Genomic DNA, 19,697 nt, shown 5'->3' with positions numbered 1-19,697 from the left:
CCTCATTGCTGGGGGAAAAGCTCTGTTCAATGCAGGTTGGCACTTCCGTTTTATCCTGGATAATGGACTACCTGACTAGTAGACCACAGGTTGTGTGTCAGACATGGCTATAAGCAGCAATGGGGACCCACAGGAGACTGTATTGGCTCCCTTCCTGTTTACCCTGTATACCTCAGACTTTAGATACACCACTAAGTCAGGTCATCTGTAGAAATGATGGGCTTTAGGAAGATCAAGCCTGCGCTGCTCCCTGTTACTATTGATGTTGAGGATGTGGTGAGGACCTACAAGTACCAGGGATGCCTCTGGATGACAGACTTGAGTGAAGCAACAACACAGAGGCTGTGTACGAGAAGGGCCAGTGTTGCTTCTACTTCCTGAGGAGACTGGGGTCCTTTGGAGTGTGCAGGTCTCTTCTTCACATGTTCTACCAGTCTGTTGTTGTCAGTACAATCTTCTAGGTGGTAGTGTGCTGGGGCAATGGCATCAACATGGGTGATGCCAACAGGCTCAATAAACTGATTAAAAAGGCTGGCTCAGTTTTAGGAGTCATACTGGACATGCTGCAGGTTGTGGTAGAACAAAGGACCCTCCAGAAAATCCTGGCAATTCTGGACAATGTTTCTCACCCTCTGCATTCCACCTTGGCTGAACAGAGGAGCACTTTCAGTAATAAACTAAGACAACTGTCCTGCTTCAAAGAGTGCTATACAAGGTCATTCTTACCCATAGCCAATAGGCTCTATAATGAGTCAACCTATAACCAGGAAAGTGATCTTGTAATCTTTGATTTGTAAATCTTGTGTCTCTTATTTTTAAAGTAACTTGTTTTATTCTTTTTTTACTTCTCTTCTCATATTTATATATCTGTGCACTTGGAATGCTACTGTGAAACTGTAATTTTCCCTGGGTCACTGAAGTATCATCTATCATCTTTTGCTTTGCTTTCATGCATTAATCCAATTCATTTTTGAAAGCCATATTTAAATATACTACAGCACACTGTTGGCCACTGTATTCCAGATACAAGCTCCTCATGATAAGTGACCTAAGTCTCTGTCTTGTAACTCTCAGCCCTTTCACTATTGGGAGCACTTTAAAGTTAACATTAGGCCCATCTAAAGTGCACCAGAAATTGACTCTCAGAAGAATGCTTGAAAGCTGTGGCAAAGCTTGAATGCTATCACCTCCCTGAAAATAAAATCAAGTGACACATGCGACAATAAGGTTTCACTCCCATTTGAGCTCAATGCTCACTTTAATCGACAGAACATGGAGGCACCTTCATGATCTCCCACAGTGTACGATGACCATATGATTTCAGTCTCTGAGGCCAATGTAAAAGCTTCCTTCAGGAGGGTGAACACATGGAAAGCATCCATAATCAGAGTATCTGGTTGAGTACTGAAGACCTGTGCTAATCGACTGGCTGGAGTGTTTACTGATACCTTTACCCTCTCGCTTCTGCAGTCTGAGATACCCACCTGCTTCAATCATACCGATACTTAAGAATATTGTAACCTACCCCAAGGACTATCATCCAGTAGCACTTACATCTACTGTGATGAAATGTTTTAAGAGGTTGGTGATGAAACATATCAACTTCTGCCTGAGGAATAACTTGGATCCTTACCAGTTTGCCTACCAGCACAATAGGTCAACAGTAGATACCATTTAATTCGCTCTTCACTCAGCCCTGGCACACATGGACAGTGAAGATGCATACATCAGGATGTTCTTAATTGACCACACCTCAGCAGTCAATACCATCATAATCAATAGTCTCCAAGACTTAGCCCTCAATACTTCTTTGACAAATGGATCCTCAATTTCCTCAACTTGCAGACTCCAGTCAGTTTGGATTGGCAACAACATCTCCTCCCCCCACAAGTTCCATCAGCACAGGCGCACCACAAGGCTGTGTGTTTAGACCCATGCTGGGCTTGCTTTAGACTTATGATGGTGAGACTAAGTGTAGCTCCAATACCATATTTAAGTGTGCTGATGATACCTCTGTTATTGACCGAATCAAAGGTAATTACAAATCAGCATATTGGAGGTAGATTGAAGATCTGGCTGAATGGTGCTAAAATAACAAACTCTCACTTAACACCAGAAAAAGCAAAGAGCTGATTATTGACTACAGGAAGAGGAAACCAAAGGTCCGTGAGTTCTCATCGTGGGATCAGAAATTGAGAGTGTCAGTAACATTAAGTTCTTCAGGGTTATCATTTCAAAGCATTTGTCCTGGGTCCAGCTTGTAAGTGCCATTGCAAAGTAGGCACAGCAGCACCTCTTTTTTAGAAGTTTGTGAAGATTCAGTATGTCATCTAAAATTTTGACGAGCTTCTATAAATGTGTGGTGGACAGTATACTGACTAGTTGCGTCATGACCTGGTATGGAAACACCAAAGTCCTTGAATGTAAAAGCCTACAAAAGATAGTAGATGTAGCAGTTAAAGCCCTCTCTATCATCGAGCACCTCTACAAGGGGCACTGTTGCAGAACAGCAATGTTCAACATCAAGGACCCCCCACTATCCAGGCCATGCTCTCTTCTGGTTTTGCAATTTAAGAGGAGGTACAGGAGCCTTAGGACCCACACCATCAGGCTCAGGAACAGTTATTACCTCTCAACCATCATTTTCCTGAATCTGAGAGTGGATAACTTCACTCACCCCAACAGTGAGCTGAATTCTACAGCCTATGGGCTCACTTTCAAGGACTCTACAACTCCGGTTCTCAATATTATACAATATTTTGTTTTTCTTTTTGCACAGTTTGTTGTCTTTTTGTCAATTTGCTGGTTGGTTGTCCATCTTCATGTGTAGTTTTTCAATGATTCTGTTTTGTATTTTCTGTGAATGCAAGCCTGTGAGTCTCAGGCTAGTATTTGGTAATGTGTATATACTTTGATAATAAATTTACTTTGTATTTTGAATTTTGCAGTGATCAGTAAAACACAAAGTTTCCCATTATGACCAAACCAGTCTCTCAAAGATGCATCACCATTACAGAAAATAAAAATTGCAGATGATGGAAACCTGAAATGTAAATAGAATATGTGGGAAGCACTGAGCAGGCCAGAGAACACTGGTTGAAAGAAAAGCAGAGTTATCATTTCAACTTAAAGATCTTTCTATACATACTACCTGACCTGTTGTATGTTTCTAGCATCTTCTATCTTTTAGCAGCATTGGTACAGTTCAACATTCACTAAGGTGCTCTAACTCAGAATCCTGTTGTGTCTTTTGTATGCTTTCTGATCTTTTATTCATGCTTACTACATCTGCTAATATACATTTTATTGCTAATAGTGTATTAGCTCATTCATTGTTATCCGCATGACAGGTACTATTCCAAGGAATCTCTGTATAAATGGTGTTGGTAAATTGAGATAGTGACAAATTTTGTGTAATAATTTAACACAATCAAATGTGTAGATGGTGATGGAGCCACCAGAAGCAAAAAGTAGAAAAAATAAAAGATTTGCTTTAATTTTTAACTGCCAATTTGAAAAAAATATATAGAAGTATGAAATGATAATGAACAGAATTAACTGCATCTTAAGTACAATTAGCATATAGAATTAATTTAACAAGTATTGAATACTAATGAGGGTGAATTTGTTATTTTTTTAATGGCACTCTACCTGATTATTTGCATTAAATCAAGGAAGTGCTTAGGTGGATGCCCAAGTGTCATTCTCAAATTAAATTACCAGAAAGGAATTTTGATGCTGGTAATTAGCATATCTCAGTTAGCCTCATAATAATAATAAGTAGATGCAACATGGGATTTTATTTGTTTGCTATAAGCAAATAATTATATTATGTTTATAGATTTTTGATTGTACATTTATATTTGAAGGATGGTAAAAGTATAAATATTTTAAGTTCTTTTCCTGGATCTCAGAAGGCATTTATTATTTTTCTTTGAAGCATTGTGCCACTATTTCTGTACAAAAAGCATTATTAACTTACAAACAAGAGTCGTGACAATGTAACAAAGGAACAGCTCTTCAGGCTACAACGTACATGTCATACATTGGATAAGGATCTATACCTATTCCATTTGCCAGCACTTGAGCCTTTTATGCTTTGGAAATTCAAATATTTGTCTGGTTACTTAAATATTGTGAAAGTTCATACTTTAATAACCCACTCAGGCAATGGGTTTCAGATTCCAACCTTCCATCCACCGTTTGGGTGAAAATGTTCTTCTGATCTCTTCCAAACTATTCCCATCTACACTGCCCCTGTCCTAAATTTATGACCTCGAGTTTTTGATATCTCTGTTATGAGGAAAAGTTTTCTACAATCTACTCTGTCTACTTTTCCTCCTGTCCTCATCTTGTATTTTAGTAACCCTTAATCAGGACCCCCTGTAATCAAAATCGGAATCATAATCAGGTTTAATATCATTGGCATTTGTCACAAAATTTGTTGTCTTTGTAGCAGCAGTACAGTGTAATACATAAAAAACTATAAATTACAATAAGAAAATATTAAAGAAATAAATAAGCAACACAAAAAGAGCCACAAATAATGAGGTAGTGTTCACAGATTGGTTTATTGTCCATTAAGAAATCTGATGGCAGAGGAGAAAAAGCTGTTCCTAAAATGTTGAGTCTGTCTGCAGGCTCCTGTACCTCCTCCCTGATGGTAGCAATGAGAAGACGGTATGTTCTGGGGTCCTTAATGATGGATGCTGCCTTTTTAAGGCATTATCTTTTGAAGACATTCTTGATGCTGGGAAGGGTAGCACCCAGAATGGAGCTGGCCGAGTTTGCAAACTTATGCAGCTTTTTCTAATCCCGTGCTATGACCCTCCCATACTAGACTGTGATGTAATCAATTAGAATGCTCTCCATGGTACATCTGTAGAGATTAGTGAGTGTCTTTGGTGACTCCTCAAATATTTCTGCCGACTGCCATTTTTGTAATTGTATCAATATGTTGGTCCAGGATAGATCTTCAGAGATGTTGTTACCCAGGAACTTGAACTTGAAACTGCTCATGCTTTTCCACTGCTGATTCCTTGATGAGAATTAGTGGGGGTTCCTTTGACTTCCTTTTCCTGTAGCGTGCAATCAATTCCTTGTTTTTTCTGATGTTGAGTGCAAGGTTATTGTTGTGTCCCCACTCAACCAGCTCATCTAGCTCACTCCTCCATGCCTTCTTGTCACCATCTGAGATTCTGCCAGTAACAGTTGTGTCATCAGCAAATTTATATAGTGTGTCATGGGTGAAGAGAGAGTAATGAAATACTCTAACCCAGGCAACATCCTAGTGAAATCCTTCTGAAACCTCTTTAGTGTAATGATACTTTTCTTAATAGTGGGATAACTGGACGTGTATTCAACACTCCAGCAGTGACCTTACCAATATTTTATATATAGTATTTGTACCATAATCTTTCCGTTCCTATATTCTGTGCCCAAGCTAATGAAGGCTTGTGTCCTGTTTACTTTCTTCACTGTCTTATCTATCTGAGACTTGTAGCTATGATCCTCATTGCTCTTTAGGACCTTACCATTCATTGTGCATGCCTTACCTACAGTAGTACACTCAGAGTACTGCAGTTCACTCTTTTTAGGATTAAATTCCATCTGCCATGTCTCTATCCATTTTAGCAACTGGGCAGTATCTTCCTTGAACCTAAGATAATTAACCTTGTCAATAACAGTATCAATTTTCATGTTGTCTACCAATTTATGAACCATATCCTACATTCAGATCCAAATTTTTGTTGTATATGTCAAACAGTAACTAATTCCTATTGTATACCATGGGTCACAGGCTTTCAATCACAAAACAATCTTCCTTTGTCACCCTCTACTGACTGTTTTAAAGCCAATTGTAGATTCAATTTGCCATGTTGCCTTGGATCTCATGGGCTTTGACCAAATTTTCCTGTGAGACTTTGTAAAAGACCTTGGTGAGGACCATGCAGACTATAAACTAGGTAAGTTTTGCTTTTTGAAGAAAGTAGGTATACAAGATGTTTCTGTAAATGAAAAATAATTAGGCAATTAAACCTGTTTGTTGATAAAGGTAAAATAATATACTCAGTAATTGAGTAATCTGCTAATTTAATATTAAACATTATTATTTGAATGGTTTCAAATGGAATTTTTATGTTTTTTTCTGTAAAGTCAAGCTCAGAGCGCATACATAATTTGATACTTGGAACATTGCTTGAGTTATGTGAAAATTCCAAAACAATCTGTCACATAAAAGTGTGGCGTGGAAAAAATGATTCTACCGCACCTTGCCTTCTACTGCATCTTTGGAGGCACATAGAGAAAGAAATGCGAGTCAAGCGGGATGAACATGGAAGGATTTTAGGTAAATGTATTTGGAAAATATTCTGTAATGTTATTCAAAATATCAGTGTAGTTTCCTAAAATTCCTTATCAGTAATATAAATGAGAACCATGAAAACAATGCCAGAAATTAAGATTTTGAATCTGTTTTTTATCTAGTTATTTTAGCATTATTTGTCAACATATATTAGAGCAGAAGATTTATTAAGAAAATATATGCTTGAGCTATTTCACACTCTACCATCTTAATATCTTTGCAACAATTATAATGCAGTTGTTCACTTGTTCACCTATCATGTTAGTCAGTCTCGGTCAAAAAATTACTGTTGGCTCAGAAATGATAGAGCACTTTGAGAACCAGAGGTCCAATGTCACCAAGAATATTATGTTCATCAAACTCCAAATTACTTGTATTTTCAGCTGTACATTCAGATCTACTCTTTGACAAACCTGCTTTTAGATCAAAAAGAAAAGAACAAGATATAATTTTCACTTACACAGCAGATTGAAATGGCACATTTTACATCATCAGATATTTCAGATCCCTTTGCAGCCAATAAAGTACATTTGAGGCATAGTCACTTCTTTTGTAGGGAAGCATAACAGCCAAAGTATGTACAAAGAAATATAACAAACTCAGTAATCAAAAGACTTGTATGGAAAGAATAGCATTGACCAGGAGATTGATTCCCTTACTCCTTCTTTTACTAGTGCATTGGATTATATTGCATTGACCTGAAAGTAAAGGAGGGATTCTACTTAGTGTGTCCTCTAATGGATCACATTTCTGATATTGTTGCGTTCACTATATGCTTATATGTTAGCAGTTCTGGCTACTCAACCCACATTTGACTAAGGTGAATATTTGAAGGCTGAACAAAGTTATACACAGCTATCTGGGTATGCCCACAGGTGTCTGCCTTTATCACTTGTGGTTTCTAAATCTTTACGTCCTCTATAGGAGTTTGAGTTACAATCAAAATTTGTGACAATGATTATTGTACCTATGAAGGTGACCACAAATTTAATTGAAAATTCCAAGTTTTCTTGAGGAATTAACCTTAGTCAAGTAGGTAAGCATCAATCCATTGTAAGGGTTACAATGCTTTGTTTGCAAGAATGCATTTGGCCAGTGTAGCCAGTGCACAATGCCTAATTGGTCAAGTGCTTGTTCCATATACCTACCACTCTCTGTGTGGGGGGGAAAGGTCCTCACAAGTCCTCTTTAAATCTTTTCTCTCTCACTTTGAACCTATGTCCTCAAGCTTTAGTCTCTGCTGTCCTGGTAAAATTGACTGTGACAACCCACTTTTATTTTGTCTTCTCATGACTTTACATATGTCTATAAGATTTCCCTTTCATTCTCCCTTAATGTAGGGGAAGTAGTCCCAGCTTATTCAGATTCTACTTTGGCTGTCCAGACCTAACAACATTCTTGTGAAATATTTCTGCAACTTTGCTCACTTCATCACAGGCTTCCTTCAGTTTAGAATTGCAAACATAATAAAGATGACAAGAATTCATTTAGGACCTCACCCATATTGCCAGGCTCCACACACAAATTAACCTCTCGATCCCTAAGGTGACATTCTCTTCCCTTGGCTACCGTTGCCGGTGATACACACATAAAAATCTTGGGCTTCTTCTTAATCTTATTTCCCAAAGATATTTCCATTATTACTTTATGCTCTCCTAATTATTTCTGATATTCTCTCTTATCAACAATCAATTCTGTCTGAGTTTTCATTAAATACACATTAAGTACCCTTTATGCCAGCCATTATCCACTCCCACCATCTCTGCTACCTAGACTTTGGTTCCCAGATCTGCAACAGTAACTGTCTTTTCTCAGAACTTTTATTCCATAAAAATAAGCGGTGATACCGAAATAAGTGTCATTAAGATTAAACAACTGAATAATGGGTATAGCATATCCAAATATTTAAAAACCTTCATTTTAGAAAACAATTAAATTATAGAATAGAGTCATTGTTTAGTGTGCTATGAGATAACCTTGTGGATAGCTTCATTCACCATTACTTTGAACCAATTCTACAATCTACAGACTCACTTTCAAGGACTCTTTACAATTTGTGTTCTCAGTATTATTTGTTATTTGCAGTTTGTCTTTTGCACATTTGCTGCTTGCCAGTCTTTATCTGTTTATGTATAGATTTTTGTTAAATTCTTTTTGTATTTTTTCCCCTGTGAATGCCTGCAGGGAAATGAATCTCCAGGTAGTACATAATTTGATAATAAATTTATTTTGAACTTTGAGATCTAAACGTTTAGTACATTCCCCTAGTAAAGAAGTCTTGACTTGAAATCCATCCTTGGTCATTAGCAATAAATAGCATATGGTATTAGCAGTGCACAACACTCTGTTGCCAAAATCCAGTCAATGGAACTACATTTTACCAGTGAGTGGAACACTTATGTTTTTTCTCATGTAAGTTTGATGTGATATAATTATTGCCAAAATGAAATAGTAGGCCAGGACTATTTTAATGCATCCTCCATCTGTTATGTTATCTAATGAACAAAAATCTAATTATTTGAAACAATTAGATGAATTTACTTAATTTGCCTTTAAATTGTCTATTCCCATTAGAACCATTAGATTAAAGGACATTAAAATGGACTCGTATTCTGTATTATTTAAAATTTCTCTTTAGTTTTAGATGTCTTTGATGCATAAAGAAGTGCTAACATTTTATGTCATGTTATCTTATCCCCAGGACATTCCAAACCAATAATTTACCTCTTCAAAAAAAAAATCGAAGCAAAATACATGTGTTTTTTATGAGTTATCATATCCTTTCAGGATCTGAATGTGCTCCACTATTAAAGAATTTACATTTTAACTGCTGTTATGTAGATAAATTTTAAGTCAATTTGTGCATAGCAAGGTCCAATTTATGCCCAGATTATTAGAAGAGCTACTACTTTTTTAAAGAATACTAAAACAGCAAATGTTCATTTGAACAGGAAAAGAAGAGCTCAATTTAGTGTCACATTCAGAATATATTGATATTGTAATCACTCAGTCCTGCACGAAATAGTCAAAAAGTTTTTACCTTGAACTTGTATCTTTCTGATTCTTATCAGGAACGTCAAGTTAATGATGGGCTAGAGTGTATTTTTAGCCCAGTTGATTGGACATTGAAGAGCCAAATTTTTGGTCTAGAGTTCACAGAAATATTAAGCAAAATTATTCAAACCATTAACAAAAAAATTAAACAACTTCTTTCTTTCTAAAGAATTACCTTATTTCCGGTGTCTATGCATCTGCACAGTTGTAATGGGCACAATTTAATTTTGAAGAATTATTCTACATTTGTGTTTGACATACACCATTTAAATGCCAGCTGTGATTTATCCATCTTTATGAATCACAGAGTACTGGTTTTCACAGTGATTGTTTTCTCAAAGCTACCAAATCCATAATTTAAACAACTGGCTTTTTCTTAATTAATTTTTTTTCAAATAAGTAGAATCATAAGAGTTTTGCAGCAAAACAACATGCCCTTTGGCCCATCAACAAATTTGCCTATTTGCACTAATTCCATTTGCCTGCATTAGGTCCATATCATTCTACACCTTGTCTAGTTAAATACCCGTGTAAATGTCTCTTAAATGTAATGATTGTGGCACATTTTCTGGTAGGGAGTTCCCGGAACCAACCACTGTCTATGTAACAATGAATGCCATTAAGTCCCCTTAAAATTCCTTCCTCTCACAAGCCTATGCCCTCTTGATTTTTGATACCACTACCACAGGAATAAAGATACTAACTGAACTATCTATGCCTCTTAAAATTTTACGTCTCTCTCAGGTCATCCCTCAGCCTACTTTACTTCAGGGAAAACAAATACAGCCTATTCAATCTTCCTCCTTAACTAAAGTGCTTCAATCCAGCCAACATCTTGGTGAATATTCTCTGCACTTTCACCTGCCCAACTACATCCTGCCTTTAGAACTGAATACATTAATCCACATGGAAATTTCTGAAAAGCTGATGTTGAGTTACATATATCTGGACATCAACAGTATCACTGTAAAATGATACAGACTTTCTTTCCTTAAATTAACCTCAGTCAAATTAATTGTTCCAATGTTCTGTCCTTATGGCATCAGATAATAACTGCTTAGATTAGTTTACTTCTTTGTAACCAACTAGTTTTCTGGAACAGGGGGTCATGTCTGACAAATCTTTTGGTGTCTTTGGAAGAGACAGTAAGGGGATAGATGAAGGCAGGGCAGTGAATGTTTTCTATATGGACTTTAGCAAGGCCTTTGATAAGGTCTTGCATGGCTGGCTGATCTGAAAGATAGGGCCACATGTGAGCTAGCGAGGTGGATTCAGAACTAGCTTGTTGACAGGAAGTGTGGGGGATGGGAGATATTTGAAGGTCAGTTCTTCATCTGGTGCCCTGTACCTTAGGGTGCCCCAAGGATTAGTGTCGTGACTTCTGTTAAATGATTGGGATGTGAATGTACTGTTTATGGCACAGTTAGCAAGTTCGCTGATGATACTAAATTTGGGGGTCTTGTTGATAGTGAAACAGGTTATATTGATTTACAGAGAGATCTTGAACAATTAGGGAAATGGACTGAGGAATGGCAAATAAATTTCAACTTGGTTAAGTGTGAAGTGATGCATTTTGTATAGTCTAACCAGAATAGGACTTGCATTGAAAGATAGGGCACTGACGAAGGTTGTGGAATAGAGGGACCTTGGAGAACAAATGCTCAGTTCATTTCAAGCAGCTGTGCAAGTGGGCAAGATGGTAAAAAAGGCTTTCAGCATGCTGGCCATCAGTCAGGACATCAAATTTATGAATAAGGACATGTTGCAGTTATACAAGTCATTAGTGAGATTGCATTTGGAGTATTGTGTACAATTTTGGTCACCCTTTTATAGGAAACACTCTGTCAAGATGGAGAGGGTGCAGAAGAGATGGACAAGGTGCTGCCTGGATTAGAGGGCTTGAGTTATAGGGTGAGATTGGATGGATCTTTATTCCTTGGAGTGTAGGAGAATGGGAGATGGTCATAGTCTTTTCCCAGGGTTGAGGAGCCCAAAACTAGAGGACACAGATACAAGATGAGAGGGGAGAGATTTAAAAGAGAGCTGAAAAGTAACTTCTTTGCACAAAGGGTGATGAGTACCTGGAATGAGTTCCCAGAAAAAGTGGTTGAGGCGGGTACAATTGCAACATTTAAGAGGCATTTGGATAAATGTATGTAGGGAAAGAACTGTGAGGGCTATGGGTCAAATCCAGGCAACTGGGTCTGCAGGGATGCTGCTGTGGTCAGCATGAACCAGTGGGCTGAAGGGTCTGTTTCCACGTTGCATTACTCTATAATATTATGACTCTATAATCAACCCAGTTCACTGCAAAAGGAACTGTCACCTCTAAAGTGAGGCTTGCCTCTCTTATGGTATTCACCGATTGAAATGTAGGAATGTTTAATGAGGTAGTTATTGCATTTTTCTTCTTTTCCATAAAATATTTGTAGGTTAAGCTCTTATCAGAGTCAAAATGGCCAGAGTAACCTTCCTAAACACACCAGTTTTGTTCTCCATAATTGCAAAACATAAGGTATTCTCACTTCAGTTTGTGTTTCTCTATTTTGTATGCCTGTTATGTTTATAGTTCCAAAATCTGTAATGTTCCACTGCTCCCATATAGTGCAGCCAAGTAATCATAACCACACTTCCTCCAGTATTTTGTATGCATTACAGTGCAGCCAGGTAGACTTAATTTCTGGCAAAGGTTGTTTCTTGTGGACCATTTTCCAAGCAATTTACAAACATAATATGAGCTTTTCTGAGGACTGATATCTCCTCTGCTGCCTCAAGTGTTTGAAATTTTTAATCTAGAATCTCTGGGTAGTAATATCAGAATTGCTGCTTGTGCAAGATGCCAGTGAGGATAAGAAGTGAAAAGGGACTTGGGAGTCCTCATGCAAGACTCCCAGAAGGTTAATTCACAGGTTGAGTCTGTGGTAAAGAAGGCAAATGCAATATTGGCATTTATTTCAAGGGGAATAGAATATAAAAATGAGGAGATAATGCTGAAGCTTTATAAGACATCAGTCAGGCAGCACTTGTATTGTCAACAGTCTTGCGCCCCTTAGCTCAGAAAGGATATATTGTCTTTGGAGAGAATCCAGAGGAGATTCATGAGGATAATTCCAATAATGAAGGGGTTAACATATGAGGAGCATTTGGCAACTTTGGGCCTATACTCACTGGAATTTAGAAGAATACATGGGGATCTCATCGAAACCTACTGAACGTTGAGAGGACTAGATAAGGTAGATGTGGAAATGTTTCCTCTGATGGGGGTATCCAGAACCAGAGGGCACAGGCTCAAAATTGAGGGGCAACCTTTTAGAACAAAGGTAAAGAGGAATTTGTTTAGCCAAAGAGTGGTGAATCTGTTTGATGCTCTGCCACAGACTGCAGTCAAGGCCAAGTCTGTGGGTATATTCAAAGCAGAAGTTCCAAATTGGTTGGTGCACCAAGGGATATGGTGAGAGGACAGGTGTATGTGGGTGAATAAGATCTGGTATCAGCCATGATGAAATGGCAGTGCGGACTCGATAGGCTAAATGGCCTAATTCTGCTCCTGTGTCTTCTGGTCTTAATAGAATGATTTGGCAAATAAATCCTCAGCAGAGGAATTGATGCAGGAAGCAGGGTTTCAGATTTCTGGATCATTGGGATCTCTTCTGGGGAAGGTATGACCTGTACAAAAGAAACAGTTTAGACCTCAACTTGAAAGGGACCAGTATCCTTGAGGGCAGCTTTGCTAAATCTGTTGGTGAAGGTTTATACAAACATGGCAGGGGAAACTGGAGTGATAGGGCAGAGGATGGGACAGCTGATATACAGGTAGATGCAATGTGTAGTTTAGGAAGTGACAAGAATGTCACTTCTAGTAATGCTGAACTATTAATCTGTCTAGACATGCACCTGGGCCATAACCATCCAGACCCCTCCCATCCATGTACCCATTCAAATTTCTCTCAAATGTTATAATCAAACCCGCATCCACCATTTTTGCTGCCAGTTGATTCTGCCCTGTCAGCACCTTCTGAGTGAAGAAGTTTCCCCTCATGTTCTCCTTAAGAATTTCACCTTTCACCCTGAATCCATGACTTCTAGTTCTAGCCTTGCCCAGCCTCAGAGGAGAAAGCCTGCTTGCATTTACCCTATCTCTAACCCTCATAATTTTGTATACATCTGTCAAATGTCCCCATATTCTTTTACAATCTAGGGAATAAAATACTACTTATTCAACCTTTCCTCATAACTTAGGTCCTCAAGTCCTGACAACATGCTTGTAATTTTTTTCTGCACTCTTACAATCTTACTGATATCTTTCCTGTAGGTAGGTGACCAAACTGGATACAATACTCCAAATTAGGCTCTGCTGTGCTAGGGTCCTACAGTTTCTGAGGGAACACTTTGTCAGCTTCTGGGGATTTATCATAATTTGCCTCAGGATAGCAAACAGCTTCCTCTGTAAGCTGAATATGGTCCATGACTCCACTGCTTCTTTGCCTCACTTCTGTAGACTTTTCTGATTTCTGACTTTGTATGTAGGCTTAACAACATCTTTCTCCACAACCTCTCCACTACCTACTCTGGCTCTCTGGTTTCCATCCCCCTACAACTGCAGTTTCAACCCAACTCCACCCCATATAGCACTAGTAAACCTTCCCACAAGTATATTAGTCCCCCTTCCAGTTCATGTGCATACTGTCCCTTCTGTACAGGGCCCACCTTAACTGGAGGAGAGCCCAATGATCCAAATATCTGAAGCCCTGCGCCAACTCCTTAGCCACATGTTAAACTGTATGATCTTCCTAATCCTGCGCTTACTAGCAAGTGACACATGTAGCAAAGCTGGGATCACAATTCTGGAGGTTCTGTCCTTGAACTTAGCACCTAACTGCCTGAACTAACTTTGAAGGACCTTGTGACCTCTTCTTACCCATGTCATTGGTGCTGTTGTAGACCATGACCCCTGGCTGAACACCCTCCCACTTCGTTATGCTGTGGACGTGACCAGAGATGACCCTGACCCTGGTACCTGGAGGCACATATCATCCAGAATCTCATTCTCATCAACAGAACCTCTTGTTTGTTCCCCTTACCAATGAATCCTTTATCACTACAGCTTGCCCCTTCTCCCCCTTTCTTTTCTGAACCATAGAAACAGACTCAGTGTTAGTGACCTGAGCACTATGACTTTCCTCTGCCAGATCATTCCCCTCCCTCCCCCAACCAATATTATCCAAAGCAGTATACCTGTTGCAGAGCAGAATGGCCACAAGGACACTCTGCACTGGCTGCCTATCCCAATTCCCCCCCGTTGGTCAACTAGTTCCTGTATTCTGCACCTTGGGTGTAACTACCTCCCTATATGTCCTGCTAATCAACCACTTAGCCTCCTCCCAAATAATCCAGAGTTCATTCAGTGCCAGCTCCAATTCATTAACAAGGTCTGATAGAAGCTTCAGATAGATGCACTTCTTGCAGGTGTAGTCATCAGAGACATTGGAGGTCTCCCTCACTTCCCACATCCCACATTCTGACTGGCATCCCCACAGCTCTAACTGTGCAATAAGAATGAAAGAAAAATTAATTGAAAAAATCTACTTCCAGCCTTTGTCTCTCCTCACCGAATCCTCTATAAGCCAAAAGTCTGAACTCCCTGCTCTGACCTACTCCCACAATGGCCATCCTGCTTAGACCTAACTTCCTTTTATTGGCCGTGTCAATTGCCTATTTCCATTCAAGATCCAAGATTCAAGATTGTTTAATGTCATTTCCAGTACACAAGTGTAAAGAAGAATTAAATAATTTTGACTTTGGATCCAGTGAAGTGTGTAGAGGGGTGGGTTAGTGGGAGGAGGTGTTGATTGACCTTACTGCTCAGGGAAAGTAGCTTTTCTAAGTCTGGTGATACTGATGTGAATGCTATATAGACTCCTCCCTGATGCGAGTGGGACAAACAGTACATGAACAGGGTGGGTGTGATCCTTCCTGATGTTACTGGCCCTATTCTAGCATCCTTATGTATTTGTCTCCTTGATGGTGTATAGGCTGGTGCTGGTGATGCACTGGGCAGTTTTGTACCTGGGAAGAGGGTTGGATTATGCACAATCCAACATCTCGTCTAGAACTGTGGCATGTAGAATGTCCCAACTGGCTCTGCTCACTTCTTCTGAGATCTCTGTACTGCTACACAATCCAATGTCTCCTCAGACACTGTGGCAATTAGGTTCTTGATTAGTAGGGATATCAAAGATTATGGGGAGAAGGCAGGAGAATAGAGTTCAGAGGGATAATAAATCAGCCATGATTGAATTACGGAGCGGTCTCACTGGGATGAATGGCCTAATTCTGCTCCTTTGCATGGTGTTAAAAACTTCCCAGCAAAGTCATTCTACCTATAGACAAGATCTAATCTCTTCACAAAATACATCTTTACTCTAAATTAGGGGATTAGAGTATTGGAGTCACAGAGCAACACCACACATTTACAGATTCTTCAGCCCAAACTGTCCATGCCATCAACAGTGCCTAACTAGCTAGTCCTAATTTCCTAGTTTGGCCCATAATTCCTCTAAGCCCTGTCCTTCCAATACTGTCTCTTCTGTACAGGTCCCACTTTAACTGGAGGAGAGCCCAATGATCCAAATATCTGAAGCCCTGCGCCAACTCCTTAGCCACATGTTAAACTGTTTGATGATTGTATGAACTGTATGAACTGAAGATGATTGGGAAATTTTTAAGGAACAACAGAACTTAACTAAAAAGGCAATACGGGGAGAAAAAATGAGGTACGAACGCAAGCTAGCCAGGAATATAAAGGAGGATAGCAAAAGCTTTTTTAGGTATGTGAAGAGAAAGAAGATAGTTATGAACAATGTTGGACACTTGAAGAATGAATTGGGTGAAATTGTTATGGGAAACAGAGAAATGGCAGAAGAATTTAATAAGTACTTTAGATCTGTCTTCACTAAGGAAGACACAAGCAATCTCCCTGATGTATGGATGGGCCAAGGACATAGGGTAACAGAGGAAATGAAACAGATTGGCATTAGGAAGGAAACAGTGATGAGTAGACTGATGGGACTGAAGGCTGACAAATCCCCAGGTCCAGATGGTCTGCATCCTAGGGTACTAAAGGAGGTGGTCCTGGAAATTGCGGATGCATTGGTAATCATTTTCCAATGTTCCTTAGATTCAGGATCAGTTCCTGAGGATTGGAGAATGGCTAATGTTATCCCACTTTTTAAGAAAGGAGGGAGGGAGAAAACAGAGAACTATCGACCTGTCAGCCTAACATCAGTAGTGGGGAAGATGCTAGAGTCCATTATTAAAGATGAAATAGTGGCATATCTAGATAGCAGTGATAGGATTGGGCCGAGCCAGCATGGATTTACCAAGGGTAAATCATGCTTGACTAATCTATTGGAGTTTTTCGAGGATGTAACCAGGAAGTTAGACAAGGGAGATCCAGTGGATGTAGTGTACCTCGATTTTCAAAAGGCATTTGATAAGGTCCCACATAGGAGATTGGTGGGTAAAATCAAAGCTCATGGCATTGGGGGGAAGACATTGACATGGATAGAAAACTGGTTGGCAGATAGAAAGCAAAAGGTAGCGGTGAATGGGTGTTTCTCAGAATGGCAGGTGGTGACTAGTGGGGTGCCACAGGGCTCGGTATTGGGACCACAGCTGTTTACGATTTACGTCAACGATTTAGATGAAGGCATTGAGAATAACATCAGCAAGTTTGCTGATGATACTAAGCTGGGTGGCAGTGTGACATGCGATGAGGATGTTAGGAGAATTCAGGGTGACTTGGATAGGCTGGGTGAGTGGGCAGATACTTGGCAGATGACGTTTAATGTGAATAAGTGTGAGGTTATCCACTTTGGGAGTAAGAACAGGAAGGCAGATTATTATCTGAACAGTGTAAAGTTAGGTAAGGGAGAAATACAAAGAGATCTAGGAGTCCTTGTTCATCAGTCACTGAAGGTGAATGAGCAAGTGCAGCAGGCAGTGAAGAAGGCTAATGGAATGTTGGCCTTTATTACAAAGGGAATTGAGTACAAGAGCAAGGAAATCCTCTTGCATTTGTACAGGGCCCTGGTGAGACCACACCTGGAGTATTGTGTACAGTTTTGGTCTCCAGGGTTAAGGAAGGACATCCTGGCTGTAGAGGAAGTGCAGCGTAGATTCACAAGGTTAATTCCTGGGATGTCAGGACTGTCTTATGCAGAGAGGTTAGAGAGACTGGGCTTGTACACGCTGGAATTAAGGAGATTGAGAGGGGATCTGATTGCAACATATAAGATTATTAAGGATTGGACAAGATAGAGGCAGGAAATATGTTCCAGATGCTGGGAGAGTCCAGTACCAGAGGGCATGGTTTGAGAATAAGGGGTAGGTCATTTAGGACAGAGTTAAGGAAAAACTTCTCCCAGAGAGTTGTGGGGGTCTGGAATGCACTGCCTCGGAAGGCAGTGGAGGCCAATTCTCTGGATGCTTTCAAGAAGGAGCTAGATAGGTATCTTATAGATAGGGGAATCAAGGTATATGGGGACAAGGCAGGAACCGGGTATTGATAGTAGATGATCAGCCATGATCTCAAAATGGCGGTGCAGGCTCAAAGGGCCGAATGGTCTACTTCTGCACCTATTTTATAAAAGTACCTATTCAAGTATTTCTTAAATTATACGATTCCACCTACAGCAACCACTACTGCAAGTTCATTTCATATTTTCACCACCCTCTGCATAAAAATGTTATCCCTCAGTGCCCTTTTAAATCTTTCACTTTTCACTCTAAGCCTTGGACTCCCTTACCCTCAATGAGAGACGTACCAACCACCTTATCTATGGCCTCTCATAATTTTGAACACTTCTGTAACATTGCTCCTCATTCTCCTATATGCCAATGAACAAAGACCTAGCTGGCTAACCTTCCAAGCCTTCTAGTCCTGACAACATCCTCAGAACTCTTCTCTGCACTCTTTCCAGTTTAACCGTTCCAGTCATCTGTAACAGGTCAACCAAGTGCAGCCTCACCAGCATAATTTCCCTACTTCTATACTCAAATCCTTGAGCAATTAAGACCAGCATGCTAAACAGCTTTTCATCATTCTGTCTATCTATGATGCTGCTTTCAACAAACTATACAATTGTATTCCCTGGCCCCTCTATTTTATTACACACTCTAGTGCCATTTGTAGTCCAAGTTCTGCACTATGTTGGATTGACTTTTCAAACTGCATTACCTCACACTTCACTGTATGGAAAACCATTCAGCACTTCTCTGCCCACTTCCTAACTGATCAAGATTGCCCTGTATTCTACAATAACCTTCTTCATCATCATCAACAACACTTCTTAATTTCTGGGTTCTTAAAAAACTGACAGATACATTTGAATAGCATAAAGTTTAAAATTATTGGTTTAGCTTAGAAGATCCCCGTACATATCATTTGATGCAGGAAAATGGGTAGCAGTTCTGCTCAGCCTCTTTCCTACCAGAAAATTATTGCACTAAATAAAATAAATAAATCTTTTTTTTACCTTTTTGCAAACTCCACACCCCAAGTGAAGTTAAGTGATCTCTATGTTTATTGCAGAAATTAAAACTATCAAAGTATTGAATTTTCAAAGTGTTTTTGTATGCTATTTTCATGAAGAATTGCTGCTGAACATGCCAATGCATTTAGAAGAACAGTCAGCAACTAATTAGCAAAAGGTTATGTCAGTGAAATTAATATGATTATTCAGTAAGCCAGAAAATGTTTCAGTGAAAGATGCTACTCTTGTGAAATAATAACATTGTTTGTATAAAATAATTATATTTTTATTAGACGGGGATAGTGAAGAAGAGAAGTTAATTTAACTCATATTGGTTTAGGTAGATTAGGGTTAGCCTTATTTGTCAAAAGTACCTTGAAATATCAAAACATAAAGTGAAATGTGTCATTTGCATCAATGACCAACACAGTCCAAGGATGTGCTAGTGGCAGCCCACCATGTTTCTGACACCAACATAGCATCCCACCAACTTAGCAACCCTTACCAACCTATACTTCTTTGGAATGTGGGAGGAATGCAGAGCCCTTGAGAAAACCCACATAGTCACAGGGAAAATGTATAAACTCCTCACAGGAAGTGATGGGAATTGAACCCTAATCACTTGTGCTGTGAAGTGTTATGCTAACTTCTACCAGGCTGTCAAAAGGTAGTTCCCAAAGTAGTCTTAATTAGCTCCTTTCATTGCAAACCATACAAACTAAAACTGAGGACAGGAGTCATAAACG

The 19,697-nt window shown here is 39.3% G+C and overlaps 1 protein-coding gene across 2 annotated transcripts in view; it reads left to right on the top strand.

Annotated features, from left to right (window-relative positions):
- Nucleotides 1-19,697, top strand: part of LOC140732236 (cilia- and flagella-associated protein 69-like) — a 127,841-nt gene that overhangs the window by 80,974 nt on the left and 27,170 nt on the right. For both annotated transcript variants that reach the window (XM_073054572.1, XM_073054571.1), the window contains exon 17: nucleotides 6,157-6,349. In XM_073054572.1, the coding sequence (XP_072910673.1) occupies nucleotides 6,157-6,349 (193 nt within the window). The remainder of the gene's footprint in view (nucleotides 1-6,156; nucleotides 6,350-19,697) is intronic.

Source organism: Hemitrygon akajei, chromosome 8, assembly GCF_048418815.1.
Source record: "Hemitrygon akajei chromosome 8, sHemAka1.3, whole genome shotgun sequence".
In the NCBI taxonomy this organism is placed as follows: domain Eukaryota; kingdom Metazoa; phylum Chordata; class Chondrichthyes; order Myliobatiformes; family Dasyatidae; genus Hemitrygon; species Hemitrygon akajei.
The sequence above is the reverse complement of the archived record's forward strand: the minus strand, read 5'-3'. Positions and strand labels throughout refer to the sequence as shown.